The sequence below is a fragment of the Crocuta crocuta genome, unplaced genomic scaffold (genome assembly GCF_008692635.1).
Source record: "Crocuta crocuta isolate KB4526 unplaced genomic scaffold, BGI_CrCroc_1.0 scaffold128, whole genome shotgun sequence".
Lineage (NCBI taxonomy): Eukaryota > Metazoa > Chordata > Mammalia > Carnivora > Hyaenidae > Crocuta > Crocuta crocuta.
The window spans coordinates 4,302,548-4,322,042 of NW_027532232.1; the positions used below are offsets into that span (position 1 = coordinate 4,302,548).

The 19,495-nt window shown below is 44.2% G+C and overlaps 1 protein-coding gene across 1 annotated transcript in view; it reads left to right on the top strand.

The window, feature by feature from the left end:
• The window catches only part of CNTNAP2 (contactin associated protein 2), a 1,422,049-nt gene that overhangs the window by 1,388,985 nt on the left and 13,569 nt on the right, over positions 1-19,495 (top strand). The window contains exon 24 of the mRNA XM_077778041.1: positions 3,266-3,505. Within this exon, the coding sequence (XP_077634167.1) occupies positions 3,266-3,505 (240 nt within the window). The remainder of the gene's footprint in view (positions 1-3,265; positions 3,506-19,495) is intronic.

The window sequence follows — 19,495 nt, forward strand, 5'->3', positions numbered from 1 at the left end:
TCCTCGGCAACTTCAACCACTTTAAGTCTCCATCTTAAATACAAACATCTTCACGTGGCATTCAACGCTCCTCCCAGTCTGGCCCTGAGCTCTGAGCACATCATGCTCCCACCAGTACCAGAGCATAACTAACCTCCTAACAAACTCAACCTGGAGTTCCCTTTTCTTTTATTCTCAAAACCTGCAAGAGGTAAGGTTTGGAGAAATTGGCAGGAATGTAGAACAGTGTGGCCACCATGGAAAATAGCATGGCGGTTCCTTAAAAAAATTAAGAGAACTACCATGTGGTCCAGTGGTCTCACTTCCCATGTGTATATACCCAAAAGAATTGAAATCAGGATTGCAAAGAGAGCGCTGCACTCCCATGTTTGTTGCAGCATTGTTTATGAGAGCAAAAACTTGAAAACAACTGGGAGCGCCTGGGTGGCTCAGTCAGTTAAGCGTCCGACTTCGGCTCAGGTCATGATCTCACAGTTCGTGGGTTCAAGCCCCACACTGGGCTCTGTGCTGACAGCTCGGAGCCTGGAGCTGCTTCACATTCTGTGTCTCCCTCTCTCTCTGCCCCTCCCCCACTCATGCTCTGACGCTCTCTGTCTCTCAAAAATAAATAAACGTTAAAAAAATGTTTTAAAAAAACTTGAAAACGATATAAGTATCCAACGACAGAGTGTTCTCCAGAGCCCCATGCAGACTCCCTTCCCAGGTTTACCATAGACTTCAATCGTTTGGCCAAATACATGGCTTGTTTCTCAGCTCAGAAAATCTCAGTGTTCCAGAGGCTCCTTCCTGCCTGGCCAAGGGCTCTAGGCATAAGCCTCACTGTTCTCCTACATTCCATAGGGATAGTAGTGCTCCCTTTCCATAGGGTTGTTCTAGGTGTTAAATGTCTAATTTGTATAAAATAGCGAGCATGTGTATAAAGCATCTAGTTCTAAAGGTTCAGTAGATGTTAACTCTTGTTATTATACAGATTTGTTCAGTTGTACTGCTTTGTGGTTTGCACGCTTGTTTCCCCAGCTAGGTTGTGAGCTACTTAGGGTCAACTTGCGTATTTATCTCTGCCTTCCGGCTACTGCGGCCAGGCAGTGAGTACATGCAACGAATTAAATTGAACTGAATTGAGGTCTCACCAGACGGTAGTAGCTACCAGCCCCCAAGTTCTTCCTTCTGGAGCCCTGCTCCAAGGCCGGACAGGCTAACAGGAACTCTCCATTTATGCAGTAGACGGGGCTGATAGAACTTGGTTTCTACCACCCAGCCGCCATTGTTCTGGTGCCTCGACCGCAGATGTTCGCCAGATAGGAATTTGGGAAAGCCAGGAGCTGAGGTCTCCCTTCCAATCTGGGAACAAAGAGTTACCCCGAGTCTGCTTGGTCTGAGGATGTTTCCAAGAAAGGCAAATATATGAGCTCTTTGCATGGAAGGCAAGTTGGTGAAGCCCGAACAAGGAATTCTGATATTAGACCAGGAGACAAAGAACACAAGAATCACTGAATTCATTCAATGACGCAATGAGTTCGTATTCATTCCTCCAATGAATCAATGACTTCACTCATCCAGTAACCCTGTAATTATTGACAAGAAAGCAGAGGAGGAAGAAGAGAACAGCCAGCGAGGGATCAGTGGGACCAGAGCCTCTTCCTCGTCATCCAGGGAACCCGTAGGAGACATCGTGACTGTGGGAATTTGTTCACAGTCCCGGGTGCGTTCTGCCTCCTCTGCTAAGTGAATCATGCTCTCACTCCAAATCACAGACTGACATTGACTGTAGGAGGAAAATATGGAGAATGGTTAATTAAAGTCTCTTTATGTACTTGTCTAAGTAAGCCCCTGTTGGAATTACCATTCTCCATTGTTCATCTCTTCTGTTCATAGAAATTCACATTGGACGAGTACAGGTCAGCCATTGAACTGAGTCTTTAATATGAATAATCAATTCATCCCCTTCTGCCTCCAACGCCTAAAATCCTTCTCTATGGATTTATTCTTTCATTAATGGGAAGTAAATTTTTCTGCAAGACTGCTTCACCTGGGTTCATTCCCCAGGAAGAGACATCACCTGCTCCGAATTCAACTTTTTAAAGAAGTAGGTAGCCTTCTGTTTCCCGAAGTCAGTGTTTTTCACAGTTCAGGTGGAAGGGCAAGCGTCTCACATCCTTGGTCTTGGTTTTAAAAGACAGTAGTCGTGTCGGCATAATCTCCTGTCCAGAACACAAGTTGCTCTGTTCTTCTCTGAGGGGCATTTGCCCACCCCCTGGGCTGGCCCCGCTGCGGCCATCAGTGCCTGCCCCGTGGTTCTCGAGCCTCAGCGGGCTGCAGTCACCTGGAGGACTTGTGAAAACACAGACCGCTCCACCCCCGGCATTTCTAACAAGGTCCCAGGTGACGCTGGTTGCTGCGGGTCCAGGAACCACGCCCATGAGAAGCAGCAATCTGGACGGAAGGTCTAAGACTCTTTCAACATTCATCTCTGCCTCATAGACTGTAAAACTCAGGGCAGAGGGTGGAAGAGACACTTGCTTTTACCGATCTAACTGGTAAGACAATGTGTGGTTATATTAACTGAAACAATACATTGGAAACGCCCCTACTCAGATTCCCCTCTGCTTTAGTTTAGGAAAACATTCAGTGCACAGACTTGGGGAAGGTAGCGATTCGTACGTGTGTGTGTGTGTGTGTGTATTTGTGACTTGAGTCAGGAAAGTTTCCTGATTCCCAAAATGTCCATCAGATACTAGCTGGGATTCCATAAACCTCAAAATTCTGAGGGGATTTGTTGCTAAAGAAAGAAAAGGGTCTGTTATATAGGCTATGGGAACTCTCTTTTTTTTTTTTAAATAAAGAATTCTGAAGAAGAAGAAAATAAAAAGGAGGCACAAAACAGAACCATAATTTACCAGGAGGGCTGAGCAGGGGGCCTTGTTCAATATATGTAAGAGGGGAAAGAGGAGAAAAATCAATCAGAACCAAGTGAGTGTTGTTAGTTTTAACAATACCTCAGGTATCGGGAAGGTAATTATGTGTGCATTTTATTTTAACAAATAGAGTCGTGTTCCCCTCACCTGACATGCTCTCCAGCAACACAGAGGTCCTTTTACAGCGAAGTCTCCAGCCCTAAGCCTTATCGAGTCGTTAATATTTTATCTGAAAGAATATTACATCTCACACTGAAACCTTAGAGTAAGGTTTGACGCAGGCATCAAAGATGAGGGTATTTTACAGTGAGTGGGAGAAGATTTTTATTTTCTCTTTCTTTATCTTTTAGAAACAGGGAAGATTGACCAAGAGATTCACAAATACAACACCCCGGGATTCACCGGCTGCCTGTCCAGAGTCCAGTTCAACCAGATTGCGCCTCTCAAGGCAGCCTTGAGGCAGACCAACGCCTCTGCTCACGTCCACATTCAGGGAGAGCTGGTGGAGTCCAACTGCGGGGCCTCCCCGCTGACCCTCTCACCCATGTCGTCCGCCACCGACCCCTGGCACTTAGATCACTTGGATTCAGGTAAGGCAGTCTTGGCCAGGTGGCTTTATTTCCTTAAACCTCGGTTTCTTCATCTGTAAAATGGGGTTAGTAACAGAACCTCATTGGTGAGGTTGTTGGAGGATTAAGAGTGTGAAGGAACGGGTGAGCCCAGGAGTGCTTAGTACATACTACATGCTCAAAAGTTACAACCGTCAGCCTCGCTCAGAGCCAGAAGGAAGTAAGGCGAAGCTGAGGCACATGGGAACTATTGATTCATTTAAGTGAAATTAGGAGATGCCTAAGCTGATGTCTGCAGTGTGACTGTTGGATGACCTGATGCATCACTTCCTCTCTTACCCATTTATGACTCGCTGCAGCCCCACAGTCCAAGGCCAGGGGAAAAGATTTACCTAAAGCAACACAGAAATTCATCTCCCAACCATGTATTTATGTGAATAATCCCGTAGCCGTAGCCTTCCAGATTTCAAGAGGTGCATTTACTTTTGCAAAACTCCGTGGATTTAGTCCCACTTCTGGAGGTGATAAGACATGTAATTTGAAAGCACCGGCGTACAATAAAAGGCAACTCCTGGCTGCAAAATTAATGGAGGAAATTCAGTGCCCCCGTGACACCGAGTGGTGGAAAGCCATCGGTCTTACTCTTTGCTCTACTCAGCCCGACCTTGGGTCAGTTGGGTAACGTCTCCAAGCCTCTACGTTATCACCCATAAGGTGAAGAGTGGGGTGTGATCTCCTCATGACCTCCAAGTCTAAGAGCCCGCACGTCTCCAAAACAACGTGTAATGTTGCTAAAGCTAAAAACAGGAAGAGGCCGGGGTTCCAGCACCATCCCTGCCTCTCGTTAGCAGATTTCCTGACTTCGTTCCTCAGTTTCCTCATGAATAAAATGGGGATAATAAGGGGCACCTGGGTGGCTCAGTCAGTTAAGTGTCTGACTCTTGATTTGGGTTCATGGGCTCGAGCCCCATCGCAGGCTCCAAGCTGACAGCAAGGAGCCTGCTTGAAAGTCTCTCCCTCTCTCTCTGCCCCTCCCCTACTCACGTTCTCTTTCTCTCTCTCTCTCTCTCTCTCTCTCTCTCTCTCAAAAATAAATAAACATTTTTTAATGGAGACAAAATAAGACCCAGTTCACAGAATTCTACATGGGATGATGTACTGACAGCACTTAGGATGGTCATAGACATGTAACAAGCTTTTAAAAAGTTTAGCAACAATAATAATGGTTATTATGTTAGACACGATTTGCCACAATGCTTGAACGTCCAGTAAAGGCTCCCAAATTCTCCCCAACCCTAACTTCTAATTCATGACTGTTTACCGTGTAAACACCATGCATTTGATTACTTTACACGTCGTCCAGCCGGTACCCCCCTGTTCACCAGCTTCGGCGCACTTCTTATCACCGTGAATCCTTGCCGGGATTTGTGCCGCTAAGCTTTACAAACTTTGAAAAAGACCAAAATTACCCCATTGTCAGAATAGCCAATTTATAGACTAAGCAATCCTCTTTGTCCCTCACACATGGATTCCTCTGACATGATGAGGGGTGCTGTGTGCCAAGGGTACTTAGGAAGAATTCTCTTTTATGAATGTTGTCAGGATTCCACGGCAGGCTGGTTTCTCCTCTTGGGCTGACTTGAACAAAAGAAAGCATTCCTAATGCCGAAAGAAGAAAAGCAGGAGTGAAAATACGAGCTGAGGGAAGACCTATGTCAGGACTACAGAAGAACAGAGATTTCTCAGATAAATTCCTCCAGACACCAGAGCAGACGAAGGCTACACATGATCTTTGAAATGCTCAGGCTCTTAGGCTGTTGCAGGTGCATGAGCCGTGAGCGTGTGTGGTCTGAGTCGGCTGCCAAGAAACCAGTTTCAAAAGCCTTTAGATGCTACTTTGGGCCGATAGGAGCTCACATTCACTGTGCTTTAATTAGCGAAGGACTTAACTTTACAGTCCGAGAGATACAGTTCTAGTGGCCAGTTTGAGTTGATTAGTTGTTTAAAAATCATGCTTGATGTGGGACAGTTTCATTCTTTTGATTGATATCATGAAAACGTGTGTAGGGAACATTATTACTACAACCCAGATATTATGGCTATACGATGTCATAGAAGGTCCATTTGCAGAGAATTTCCACTTGCACTGGGGTAGCGTTCTCCACTGGTGTGGACCGGCCGCTCCGTGGATCTCGTCTGCCATCTCCGTAATTGGGGGAATGCTTTTAAAGGAATATGTGTGTCTGTCTCATGAGCTTTATTAAAGGGACAGAAAACAGCTTAGGAATTATGAGTCAGAAGACTCATTTAGATAACATGATTTGATTTCTTTTTTTCCCTTGAGGTAAATGAGAAAGAATGGGGGTGGAGGGCTGAACAGGGAACAGAGAAAGACCCAGGTAAGGGAAGGTTACTTAATAGCAGCCTACAGTGGCCTGGTGTCAGAGAGGAAGACCTTTTCCTCTATTCTCTTACATTCTGTTCAGGGGTGCCTGCAAATTAAACTGATAAAAAGCAGATTAACAGGAGAGAAATGTATTCATCTGCGTTCAGGCGCTTACAAGAGAAAACTCAATAAACAGCTCAAGTTAGATGCTTAAATACCTTACATAGTAGAGAAAAGGCCTCTATGGGAAAAGCAAGTGAGTTTCTAAAAGAAAAAAAAAACAACCCAGGAGATAAAGTGTGATAATGCTTGCCATACAACCATGAATGGTCTTTCTGTCTTCTTCAAGGCCATAAAAGTCCCTTGAAGAAGGTACCTGTAGTAAGTTTACTCTTGGTCTCCTTTGTGGAAGTAAAAGCCACCCAGAAGAGAGAATGGCAGTCTCATTTCCCAGAAGTTTCTACTTCTAGTCGGATAAAGGAAGTTCCAAAAAGATTTCTTTCTTTTTTTTTTTTAATGCTTTTTATTTTATTTTGAGAGACAGAGTATAAGCAGGGAAGGGGCAGAGAGAGAGGGATACAGCAAACCGAAGCAGACTCAGAGCTGTCAGCACAGAGCCCAATGCAGGCTTGAACCCACGAACCATGAGATCATGACCTGAGCTGAAGTCAGCTGCTTAACCAACTGAGCCACCCAGCTGCCCCAAGATTTCTTTCTATATCTGATGAATCCCAAATGTCCTCAGTTTCAAAGCCTCTTTATACCAACTCTGGGGTGCTAAGTGAGGCCCTGTATCAGCAATCTGCACCCTACTTTTTGAGGGGCCTTTGCTTTTTTTTCACATAATCTTTCCTATGGAAAGGGAATAAGATCTTTGCTACGAGAAATTCAGAAACAGCAGTATATACACAGAACTACCGTCACTGCCTGTAAGCTATGTGCTGCCCGAGACTGCGTAGGTACTGAACAGGATAAGAATGAGAGTGACAGAGCTAATTAGCCCTGGTTTGAGAAAAAAGCACATTTAGAAGTAGATCAATTCATCTGGAGCCTTAGAAAATGTGGTCCTCCACCAGCAGCCTATTCCCCGGAAGCTCGTTAGCAATGCAGAATCTGGGGCCCCTGCGTGGCTCAGCCGGTTAAGCGTCCGACTTTGGCTCAGGTCATGATCTCGCGGTTCATGGGTTTGAGCCCCGCGTCGGGCTCTGTGCTGACAGCTAGAGCCCAGAGCCTGTCTTCGGATTCTGCGTCTCCGTCTTTCTCTGCCCCTCCCCTGCTCTCTCTCTCTCTCAAAAATAAAAACATTAAACATTTTTTAAAAAGAAAAGAAAGAAATGGAGAATCCCAGGCCCCCACCTCAGCTACACCAAATCAGCATCTAGATTTTAGCAAGATTCCCAGGGGACTCATATGCACATTGAAGTTGGAAGCACTAAACGAATGCAGCGGTTCTCGCTCTCAGATGCACCTTTGTCCCGAGATCCACGCTGCACACCTGACCGATTAAGACACACGCTCTGGAGATGGGTTCATAGATGCCGCGCCTCTCTAGACGATTCAGGTGTGTAGTCCAAGTTGAGAACCACTCATCAAATGAGAAGCTTACTAACTTAAGCCCCCTTGATAAGCCCTTGGAAGTAAGGTTACCAAAAGGCAAGAAAATTAAATACCCAAATAATGCAGAAAAACATAGATATGAAAACAATGAAGCCTTTACATGCTGAAATAAAAAATTAAAAGTCCTTAGCAATAAGCTTACGAAAGGATGGGTTCCTCTGACTGTTTTGTTAGGAAGCTCACCAAGGCAGAGAAATCCCATCTGCCTACTTATAACTGGAAAAACAGACTGAAACCGAATAAACTAGAAGTCCACCGTGTGGGGCCACACTCCGTGGCTCTCATGTAAATGCATCAATCATGATAGAAACGGCTGCCCCCAGGAAGGGACCTCAGTTTGAGGAAAATGTCAAAATTTTTTTTCAGTGTTTTGAATGAGCCGGCGAACTTAATTTGGAAAGATATGGAGGGCGGGAAATGCTGCTTTAAAATAAAGTAGGTGCATTTACGGAAAATAGGGAGTCCTATGGCCTTAGGATTAAACGGACCTTAGCAATGAAGTAGGTCTACTCACTACAGACTCACCCCAGGACATTTGCTTTGCAGAGACCTGGAAATCAGAATTCAAAACCTCCACTCTGAGATCTTGTTTTCTTTCTGCTCTCTTACATTTCTTAGATCTTAGATGATACCAAGAGACAAACACAGCAAATGTGTTCCAAGGGATTCTGGCTTAATGCGATAAGATCCTTTTTCTCCTCCATGACACTACTAAGCTATTCATTTCCTCTGTAAAGCCTTGTGGGCTCTGTCACTGTTTTCCAACATGAGGGATGTTTATGGTTGGTCAGGCTGTGCACTGCAAAACTCTAAGGGATGTCATTTGCATTGCAGTCTATGGCTCCTGGGGCAGTGCAACATGGGGGCCTGGATAGGAGGTTAGCAGATCATTATGGGAAGAAAAGAGACACGGCATTACACAATATAGTGTTATTTCCTGTTCATCCCTTTCAGGCCTTCTAATCTTGTCAAAGAGAAGTCTCCGTTCAGCTCTAGCATGCCTTTGACACTTTTCCCACCCTTGCTAATTAAAAAGAACAGGCTTGACAGGCAGTGGAATTACTTGGTAGGGATATAAAGTATAATCAGTGCATTTATTTAAATAAGAAATTGGGTCCATTTAAGGGCATCTCTGTGGCTCAGTCAGTTAAGTGTCCAGCTTTGGCTCAGGTCATGATCTCATGGTTCGTGAATTCAAGCCCCGTGTCAGGCTCTCTGCTGTCAGCACAGGGTCCCCTTAAGATCCCGTGTCTCCCTCTCTCTCTCAAGAAGGAAAAAAATATTAATAAACATTACAAAACAAAAAGAAATTGGTTCAGTTTAGTGAAAAGCAAATAATAGGTTTTTCATGGATTTGGCAAAAGATAAAAAAAGGTGAAGCTGGTTCCCATGTGATCGGAGTTTGGAAAACACTGGACAATTATAACAGAAGCATCACAAACATAAGGTCATAGTATGGGGCTGGAAGAGTGTAGTTTTTAGAGGGGAAAATAATAAACAAAATGATGTTGATTTTGTTTAAACCAATTCTGTAGTAGAAGCATCCCCTCGATCTTTTTTCTGCCCAGTTTTCACCCCTTCGAAAACAGGTACAGTCTGTTTCTAAAGCACATCATTATGGTTGTTAGAATATTTTTAGGACAGTAGTTGCAAGGTAGAAAAAACAAACCCTGGCTCTGAGCTCCAGTTTATTTAAAGGTCACAGAGCGCCAGAAAATTGCTGTGATTCACCTCTCGGAATTATGGGCTCTGTTTTTTCTCTTTGTCGAATTCAGAGAATCTTATTTCCTTAAAATGGCATGGATTTGCCAGCAGAAAGACAACTGCAGATGGCAGTGTACATTCTGCAAAACACAAAAGCAAAACAAACACCAGAAAAAATAAATCCAGGAGTCTGATGCCATAAACTTCCACACTAAGCAACAACTCCAAACTGCACGTCGAGCTGTTTTATGAGGCATGCATATTAAGTGTCGGGGCGTCTTATCCCATTCATGACATTTGATACAGAATACATCGTGGACTCTTTTTTAAAAATAGGGGGCACCTGGGTGGCTCGGTTGGTTAAGTGTCCAACTTCAGCTCAGGTCATGATCTTGTGGTTCATGAGTTTGAGCCCCGTTGTCAGCACAGAGCCAGCTTCAAATCCTCTGTCCCTCTCTCTCTTTGCTCCTCCTCCTCCCCCTTGCAAAAAAGTAAAATAAAGATTATAAGTAGTTCCTATCTTCCAGGAACCCTAGTACATCCAGAGTCTATTTTCAGCACACGTTGCACGATATGGGACAGGTGCATTGCACCCCAGGGAGACCCCAGGGAATCAGCCTCAAGAAGGTGCTGGTATCAGAACTCCTAGTACCTGCCCTGCTCTGGAGCCATTGGGCTCCCACCCTAAAGCTAACCCACATGGAATCCTGAGAGGCTTCTTAGCAGAATCCTCACAGCCTCTGGGAGGGAAGCAGGCAGGACACAGAGAGTCCTAAAGCGTCAAGCAGAGTGGAAAACCATTAACACAGCCCAGTGCTCCTCCCACCCAGACCCAAGGTCATAGATCAGGAATCCAGGGGATCCAAACCCACGCTTGTCCAGTGGATTCACTCAAGTTCGCAGAACAACTGAAAAACCAGTCCTCTGAGGAATGTGGTTCTTCTCCCAAATAAACAGGAACTGGATGGAATATGGGCCTTGGGATGGCTCCGTACAGCAGCCCCACACCTTCCAGATCCCAGAATACAGTTCGCCGGGCACTTGCCACGAGGTCTGAGGTTGTTGCAATGCTCAAAGGTATTTTAGCACTGGAAAGTACAAGTTGATTTCTAAAGGCGCCCCTACCTCTACTGCCATGATTTTTAATAACTCGATTTCTTGTCTGTATTCCAAATTTCCGTTCCACCATCTGAAGATTAAAATATTTCTATATCTTCATGCGCAAAGGAGTATGGATGTAATGAACATTTTAAAGCCGCATTGATCTATTCAGTTTCCTCCATAATTACAAGCTGATAGTTGGTTTTCTTTACCACCTGCAAGCACTTAAAATAATTGTTCCAGCTCTTATAATTACATCTTAATTATTTCGGAGCAGATCCCTGTCTTCATCCTTATGCTAAGATTGCATGATTAATGCATTTAATCTGTGATACCCAATCTTTTTATTACATTTTGTGGGTTTTGTTTCCTTCGGTGACCGAAACACTACACATTTATTCAAGTGCAAGGAATAATTATCACTCCCTTTTTAAATGTGTGCTCTTCCTGCAAATGGCCCAAATCGTCCTTTGCTGTGGAAGTACCCAACATATTTATGTGAGCCTAAGTCACGTACGACACCAGAGTTCCCAATTTGCAGTCACACAGTCATTGACATCATTCCCAACTTTTGTTTCTGTAATGAATAGCTTTGTACACATGATTTCGTTGGGTCGGGGGGATGCATTTTTAATTTTGATAGCTGTTGTATATCACCCTCCACAGATAGAGTGCCTCCTATCCAGCCAGGTATGAGTGTTTCTTTCCCCACACACTCACCAGCCTAGTACGTTGAATGCTCTTTTGAATTTTGCCATATCTTACTTGAAAAAAAAGAAAAAGAAATCTAATTGTTTTAATTTGGGTTTCATTAATCGCGAGGAAGATTAAGTCTCTTTGCGTCTGTTAACAAGTCACTCGTAGTTATTTTTCTCTGGACCGTTTCCATTCTTTGACCAAAGAGTTATTTATATATTTATAGTCTTGCCTCTTTGCTTGCTGGTCATTTCCTACTTGACTTACAAGAAACCTTTATATGTTGAGTAAATTAGTATTTTGTGACATGTTTGAACGATTTCCTAGTTTGATCTCTAGTGTTTGAATGTATGAGGTTTTTTTCCATGTAATCATTTTTAAATTTTACAGGATGAAATATAGTGTTTTGTGATGTTTGAGTTTTGTGTCATGCCTTCTGCATTCAGAAACTATTTTAATTATTTCACATGTTTTTCTAATGACTTTGTTGTATTTGTAAGATTCACGTATTTAATCCACTTAGAATTTATTTGGATGGAAGGAGGAAGGTAGGAATCCCACTTTATTTTTTCCCAGTTGGCCAACCAATTGTTCCGGTACTGTTGGTGAGCTTTTGTTCTCTCCTCTACCTTTATCATATTCACAATTGCCCTTTATATTTTTTAAGTGTATTTATTTTGAGAGAGAGAGAAAGAGAGCACACAAGCGGGGGAGGGGCAGGGAGAGAAGGGGAGAGAGAATCCCAAGCAGTCTCCACACTATCACCACAGAGCCCGACACGAGGCTCAAACTCACAAACTGAGATCATGACAGAGATCAGAGTCAGACACCTAACTAACTGAGCCACCCAGGTATCTGGACTTCCTGATCTATTATGTTGACCTGACTGCTCATGAGACAGCAACAAGCTATGACAGTGACTGAGCTTTTGTAACAGCATTTAATATTTCATAAGGTTGCTTTCCCTTTTATTCTTTTTTCAAAATTTTCCAAACCTTGCACACTGACTCTTCCCATGTGATGTTAGAATTCCTGTCATTTCGGGGCGCCTGGGTGGCTTAGTCGGTTAAGCATCCGACTTTCGCTTAGGTCATGATTTCGCGGTTCGTGGGTTCGAGCCCCGCATCGGGCTCTGTGCTGACTGCCAGCTCGGAGCCTGGAGCCTGTTTCAGTCTGTGACTCCCTCTCTCTCTGACCTTCCCCAGCTCATGCTCTCTCTCTCTCCTAGAAATAAATAAATAAATAAATAAAAAAGAATTCCTGTCATTTCATTGGGATTCTCTAGAATTGAGATTGAATTTTATGTGTAAATTAATTGCAGGAAAATGGACATCTATACAAACAATGTTTCCCTGTCCAGCAAGCAAATGTCTTTACATTTATTGTCTTTCCATTATACAACATTCATATAGATATAACTTTATTTTTTTTATTTTTTTAAGTTTATCTATTTTTGAGAGAGGGAGAGAGAGACAGAGCGTGAATGGGGGAGAGGCAGAGACAGAGGGAGACACAGAATCAGAAGCAGGCTCCAGGCTCTGAGCTGTCAGCACAGAGCCTGGTGTGGGGCTCAAACTCACGGACCGTGAGATCATACCCAAGCCGAAATCGGATGATTAACCAACTGAGCCACCCAAGCACCCCCATGTAGATATAACTTTAAAACATTTCCTGATAAATTTCTAAGTTGTTTCTCTTTTTCTGTCAAGGCACAAAACCCAAAAGCAATTAAAGACAAAAACAAACAAAAAAGCTTCCTCTTAAGGTTAGCTAATTTAGCACCAAATTACGCTGGCAAAATTCTTCTTGGCGGCACCAGATGAATATTTGATTAAATATAAATGAGACAAGGTACGTGTGCACCCAGGGCTGTCTTAGAAATCTACCTGATATATAACATCTCTTACACGTATACATATTTTAAGGATTCTTGCTTGGATAAGTCTTATCAGAGTTAAGTATTAAATAGTATCTAATGCCATTTCAACATCTATGGACATGATCATGTTCTTTCTCTTCTGTGATAAAGTAATGGGGTGAATTATAGTAATAGATCTCCAAATAGTGAACCAAGCTTTCATTCCTAGCATTAACCACATTTAGTCATGGAAAGACATTGACTCAAGGTATAACTAAAGTAATTTTACTAAAACTTTGTTTAGTAGCTTGGTTTTTGTTTGTTTTTACCTTAATAATTCTTGGGTGAAATATGTTTATAGAATCCTTTTACTTTTTTGCTGGGGGCGGGGGAGGCAGATATGGGTTTTAAACTTACCCCAGCTTCATGAAAAGGAGCCACCCAGGAAGAAATGTGGGAGGCCTCAAGGAGAGCAGTCTCAGACTGACCAGAAAGAAAACCTGGACCTCACTCCTGCCACCACCAAGGCTGAGTTCTGCCAACAACAAGAATGAGCTGGGAAACAAATGTTTCTTTAGAGCTTCCGGACAAGAACTCAGCCTTGCCGACACCATGATTTCAGTCTTAGGATCCCAAGTCACGTGATGCTGGATTTGTCCATTACCCTCCAGCTAGTGGAATAACAAACAGTGTCATCCAAACTTGAACTGAGCTTAGAATCACCTGGGGAAATTGAATAAGATTCAGTTGGTCAGAGAAGGCATTTGAGAGCCTGCATTTCTAACAAGCCCCCACATGATGCTGATACTTTGGGTCCATGAACCTCACTGTCAGTGGCAAGGATATAAGTAGCCTTGGAGCATCACCTGTACCTTGTAAGTTTAATAGACTTACCCCCGGGACGCCTAGGTGGTTTAGTCTGTTAGACGTCTGCCTTTAGCTCAGGTCATGATCTCACATCTCATGAGTTTGAGCCCCACATCGGGCTCTGTGCTGACAGCTCAGAGCCTGGAGCCTACTACAGATTCTGTGTCTCCCTCTCTCTCTGCCCCTCCCTGCTAATGTGCTGTCTCTCTCTCAAAACTGAATAAACATTTTTTTAAAATTTCAATAGACTTAACCTGTAAAACCAATGGAGCCTACTAGCTTGTTTTTGTTTGTTTTTGTGTGGGCATACCTCTTTGACAACCCTCAATTTTCTTTATGATAATTGGTTTAATTAGATTTTCTCCCCCATCTACAGTAATTTCTGTTACATTGTATTTTTCCAGAAATGTGTGCTTATAATCCAGGTTTTCAAATTCATTTCCATAGAGTGGACCAAAGTAAGTTTTTATAATTAATTTCATTCTCTAGAAATTTTCTTATTCAAATACTTTATACTAAGTTTAGGTTTTCCCCCTTTCCTTCTTCATTAGAGTATCTCACTTTTTCCCCCCAAAGAATGAGCTCTGGATTTATTTATTAGTTCTACCATTATTCTCTTTTCTTTTACCAGATGCTTTTATCTTGATTTCTTGAGTATATATCTACTGCTCTTTAACTTTGTAATCTGAATGTTCAGTGCTCTCATTTTCATTACTGGAGTGTGTGTGGCATCCTCTACAGAGAAATGTGACCCAAAGTTCACAAATCTAAGCTCCAAGCCCAAGACCCACTCCTGACCTCACCTCCCAGATGGCAGATTCCAGATGCAATGTCTCGGTGTGAATACACCTGAGAAGCCTCTAGAGCCCACACAGCCTTCCCAAGTCACTGACAGAACAGATGTGGTGGCTTGTACTTTGTGAAGCCGTGGGGGCCCGTGGTGAAGAAATGAGGGATGTTACCCCCTTTCAGCCTCACCCCTGCAGACCGTCCCTCCTCACACCTGCTACTTCCTAATGGCTCCGGTGCCTGACAGGGCCAGAGGGCTGCCTTCCCCAAAGCTTTCATTCTTTCCTAACCTGGACTGTTGAACTCTCTGGAGCTCCACTATGGAAAACTCCAAAAGGGCTCGGACACCCAGCTTCGGGACAACGTGTCAGGCCCTTCTTTCCCCCTCACGTGGGCTTCTCTTTCCGTCCAGTTTCCCTCTGCTTCTCTTGCTGTCTTCCTTTCCCCTTGTCCCTCGCAACAGATTTGAAAGCCAAGAAGGCTTGGATTGTCTCTGCTCTGCACACCTGGCCCCGTCCTTAGAGCCCCGGCTCTCTGATCTGACCCTGGCTGTCCTCACAGAGGGCCGGGAAGGGCAGGGACCACCTAGCACGTTGCTATGGTGACTCCCTGTGCACAGCAGAACAGCCGACTCCAGCAGGCCCCACGATTCATTTTTGCCTCATTCTTGTGTCGTAGCAACATTACGAGAGGCCCACACAAGTGAAGCAGATTTGATTTCAGTGTGGTCCAGGGATGTCTGAGTCTGACCTTGGCTCCACGAGACCCCTGTCTGAAGCTTCCTCCTGTGCTGTGTCTTTGAACCTCCATGCACACCCCTTGGAGGCATTCAGGGGGGCACAACATCTTCCAGATGAATCCAGCACGCCTTCCTTTACGGACTCCATCGCTTGGAGACTATTGTCAGAACCCCTGCGTGAATCCCAGCTCGTCACCCCCCTGGAAATGCTAATTCTATCTTTGCTGGCAAATCAGGGCCTTATGTCCTTGCCTCTGATTTCGAAAGTCCCAGAAACATTATTCAGATGAAGTGTTTGACCCCATGCCATCCACCTTTCAGGAGAAGGTCCCTCTAAACACCAGTAACAAATAAGTGACAAGCTGTTTCACTCATTTGGAGAGATCTTCGATTGATTCCCAGGCTCTGCACAGACTACTCAGAAATGTCTAAAGACCCAGGGGGGATTCTCGACTCTGCTGCTGAGTTCCCGCCAGAGAGTAACCCTGGAAGGCTTTGGGGGAAAAAAGTTTATATCAACTTTATGTTAAAATGTTAAACTTATGGGGCGTCTGGGTGGCTCAGTCAGTTGAGCGTCCGACTTCGGCTCAGGTCATGATTTCACGGTTCATGGGTTCGAGCCCTGCATCAGGCTCTGTGCTGACTGCCAGCTTGGAGCCTGGAGCCTTTTTCAGATTCTGTATCCCTCTCTCTGACCCTCTCCTGCTCATGCTCTCTCTCTCTCTCTCTCTCAGAAATAAATAAAACATTTAAAAAATGTTAAACGTACATAAAAATCCAGGTGAATGTCGTTGCAATTATTTTCTACATAGGGATGGAGACGGGTTGCTCTGAAATTTCTCCCTTAGGCCAAACGTGATTTCCAAGCAATTACTCAGGAGTTTTAACTTTTAGAAGACTGGAAAGGATAAAGACAGAAATGATAGCTTAGATTTGTGAATGAGTTTAATGGCGAAAACGCTTTCAGACCCTGGTTTGTTTTATCCTGACAGCAGCCCTATGTGGTATGTGTGGATGATATTAGCCACATTTTCTTAAAGATAAGAAAAACCAGGGTGCCTGGGTGGCTTAATCGGTTAGGCGTCCAACTTGTGATTTCAGCCCAGATCATGATCTTGCAGTTCATGAGTTCAAGTCTTACCTCAGGCTCTGCGCTGACAGTGTGAGGCCTGCTTGGGATTCTCTCTCTCCCTCTCTCTCTCTGTCTCTGCCCGTGCCCTGCACATGCACACATGCACGCACACGCTCTCTCTCCCTTGCAAAATAAATAAACATTTTTTTAAAAAGATAAGAAAATTGACTCACAAAATAAATGCATTCATTCCATCATCAGCTCTGGCTACACGTTAGCACAACTGGGGCAGTTTTTTAAAACTCCCAGTGCCTGTTCCTTTCCCTGAGAGATTCCCAGTGTGCAGTCAGGACCGAGAGAGTGGCCCCAGTGTTGACAGCAGCTCGCTCAGAACTATACAGAGAATAGCTTTATCAGGTCTAAAATTCAGGTATACTCCAGACGCAGTGCTTTTTCCATTTTTCCTTCCTCTCCATAGAAATTCTAAATCTAAAAGACTTTCAGTCCCTATTCAGAATGGTGTTCCGACCTCCTGACATCTCTTAAATATAATGCAGAAGTCTGAAATAATCGCTTGTGTCCCTAGAGGTGAAGTCCCTGCTGCTAACGACACCTTCCTCTTTCTTCCCACTTTCTCGTTTTCAATGGGGAAGAAATCATGCCCAAGACTGCTAGCGCCGATTAAATATTTTTTCACACTCGGCTGACATGAATAAGAAGAGCTGCGTCAGAGCCACATGGCTGGTGCCGGAAGTTTATCCCGTCTTGGTAATGATGTGAGCCAGCACTGGGGAGGAATCCACTTGTGGGAGACACTGGGAAGCTTTCACTGGTTGTACAGGGTTCTTTTTGATGATCCTTAGTCATTCCACCTGCCAGCCGCAAAGATGGCTGTCTTCTGAGATCCGATGTTAGAGCTCCCAAGAAGGGAACAGTTCAAAAGGCAGCAGAAATCTCTAGAATGAGAGCTGTATATTCAGTTTTATGAGGTCAGCCTTCCTGGAGGAAGAGGCATTGTCTTGGGATTGGAATTAGAAATTCACTTGAGCTAATGCAGCCGAGAGGAGTATTTCAAAAGCAAGAGCCTGGCTGGGCATTGATAAAAGACTTAATATATGCAGAATTAATTTTTACAGTACTGTATGTCTCCTCACACATGCCGCCCTTCCAATAGACCACACAGTGGAGTCAGAACCCAGTCAGCACACAGTGAGGGGTAAATGCCATTGTGTTCTGAGACCCACTGCTTTCCTATAGACTGGTTTCTGAGCTCTTAGGGATAAAAAGGGCTAATTTTACATTTTGATGAAATAGCAGTGGGGCACCTGGGTGGCCCAGTCAGTTAAGTGTCCGACTCTTGATTTTAGCTCAGGTCATGATCCCACGGTCGTGGGATCAAACCCCATGTCAAGTTCCATGCTGGGAGTGGAGCCTGCTTAGGATTCTCTCTCTCTCTCTCTCTCTCTCTCTCTCTCACTCTCTCTCTCTCCCCNAATAAATAAACATGAAAGAAAGAAATAGCAGTTATAACATGAACTCCTACAAAGCTCAAAGCACGTGGATATTCACAGAGCCAGCCCACAGTGAGCAGGGAACAGAAGGCCGCATTTTCTGCAAGTCAAGATATAGATGTTATAGCAGATTAAATGTTTTTCGAAATGCACTTGATTTTTTGCTGCGCTACCTGGAAAGGCCTATGACGGTGGCAAAAGCAAATCAGTAATACTTAGCTGCTTCCAAAAGAGCTACCCACAGTCAAATTACGGCCTTTGAATTTACTAGAGATTTCCATAAAGGGGGAGTAAGGGGATACATTCATCCTTGCCTGATTCCTCAATGATTGAATGTGCCTAAATATTCTCACAAACAATGAAACTCAGGTCTTGGGTAGATTTCAGGTGATAAAAAAAGTTACTTTCACCAAGCTTCCACACCATAAATTCTGGAAGCCCAGAGCCTTTGCTGAGACTTGTGTAATGCCTAGTGGGTGTTGTTTCTCAGCAGAAGCCTGGAGACCACAGCTTCCAGGTCTCCTGAGGATGTTGGCCTCCTGAATGGTGCCAGCTCGAACACCAGTCAGGGAGGAGAGGAAATACAGCAGGAAATGTCTTTAAAGGATGCATTTTTGGCCTGTTCACTACGCTTGGTGTCTTCTTGCCATCACTGTTTTCTCAGCCATCCTCTCGCTGGAAACAGGCTCTTTCCACTGTCGAGCAGACAACCGATTCTTGCTAAGACTGCTTTGACAACAACTAACCACCGATTGTGTTAGCTGAGACCCCCGTGTACTGGTGTGTTCACCAGGCTTGATAAGTGTATCTGTAAACTGTGACCGAGCATGTCATCAAGTGACAGTCCCTCTGGTGCTTTGGAATATTGGACAACCACGTTCCTCTGTGGCCACTTGCCTTCCACCCCGAGCTGCCTGCCTTCTCTCACAGCACAACCTCAACCCGTATAAGAACCAGCAGATAGGAGACAAGAATTCTTTCAAAAAACAAATCAGTTCCAGAAAAAGCAACAACCCAGTATTTGGAAAACTGTGTTCTCTCTTATAGGTGCCTTCAAATGCGGCTGTAACATCAGGAAACTTGGTGCTCCCATCACAATATTTTTCCCACAATACGCTTGCTTTAGAGAATCAACTTGTATTCTTTTTTAATTTTATTTATTTTTGAGAGAGAGAGAGAGAAAGAGAGAAGTAGAGGAGGGGCAGAGAGAGAGGGAGACACAGAATCCAAAGCAGGCTCCAGGCTCTGAGCTCTCAGCACAGAGCCCGACACGGGGCTCGAACTCATGAACCGTGAGCTGAAGTCAGACGCTTAACCGACAGGTGCCCCTGTTTTTGTTTTTGTTTTGTTTTGTTTTTGTTTTAACCAAGAAAGGTCTCCAAGGACATGCCTAAGATAACCATTTATTTAACTCCTTGGCTGTTCTTTTCTTATTAAACTGCTGTTAATATTGGTTAGTGATAGACTCTCCTCCTCTGCATGCAAAATGCCCAAGAATTAAACTCAGAAATGAAAGCAGGGTTCCTAGGCTGAACACAGCGCTGAAACACCGTGTTCACGACGCTGGAAGGAAGAGGACTGAGGAAATGGAACCGTGGGGCATCTGTCCTGCAACTCACTGAAAGCACACAAATGATGCAGCGGAAAAAAAACGAAAACTCAACCCAGGCT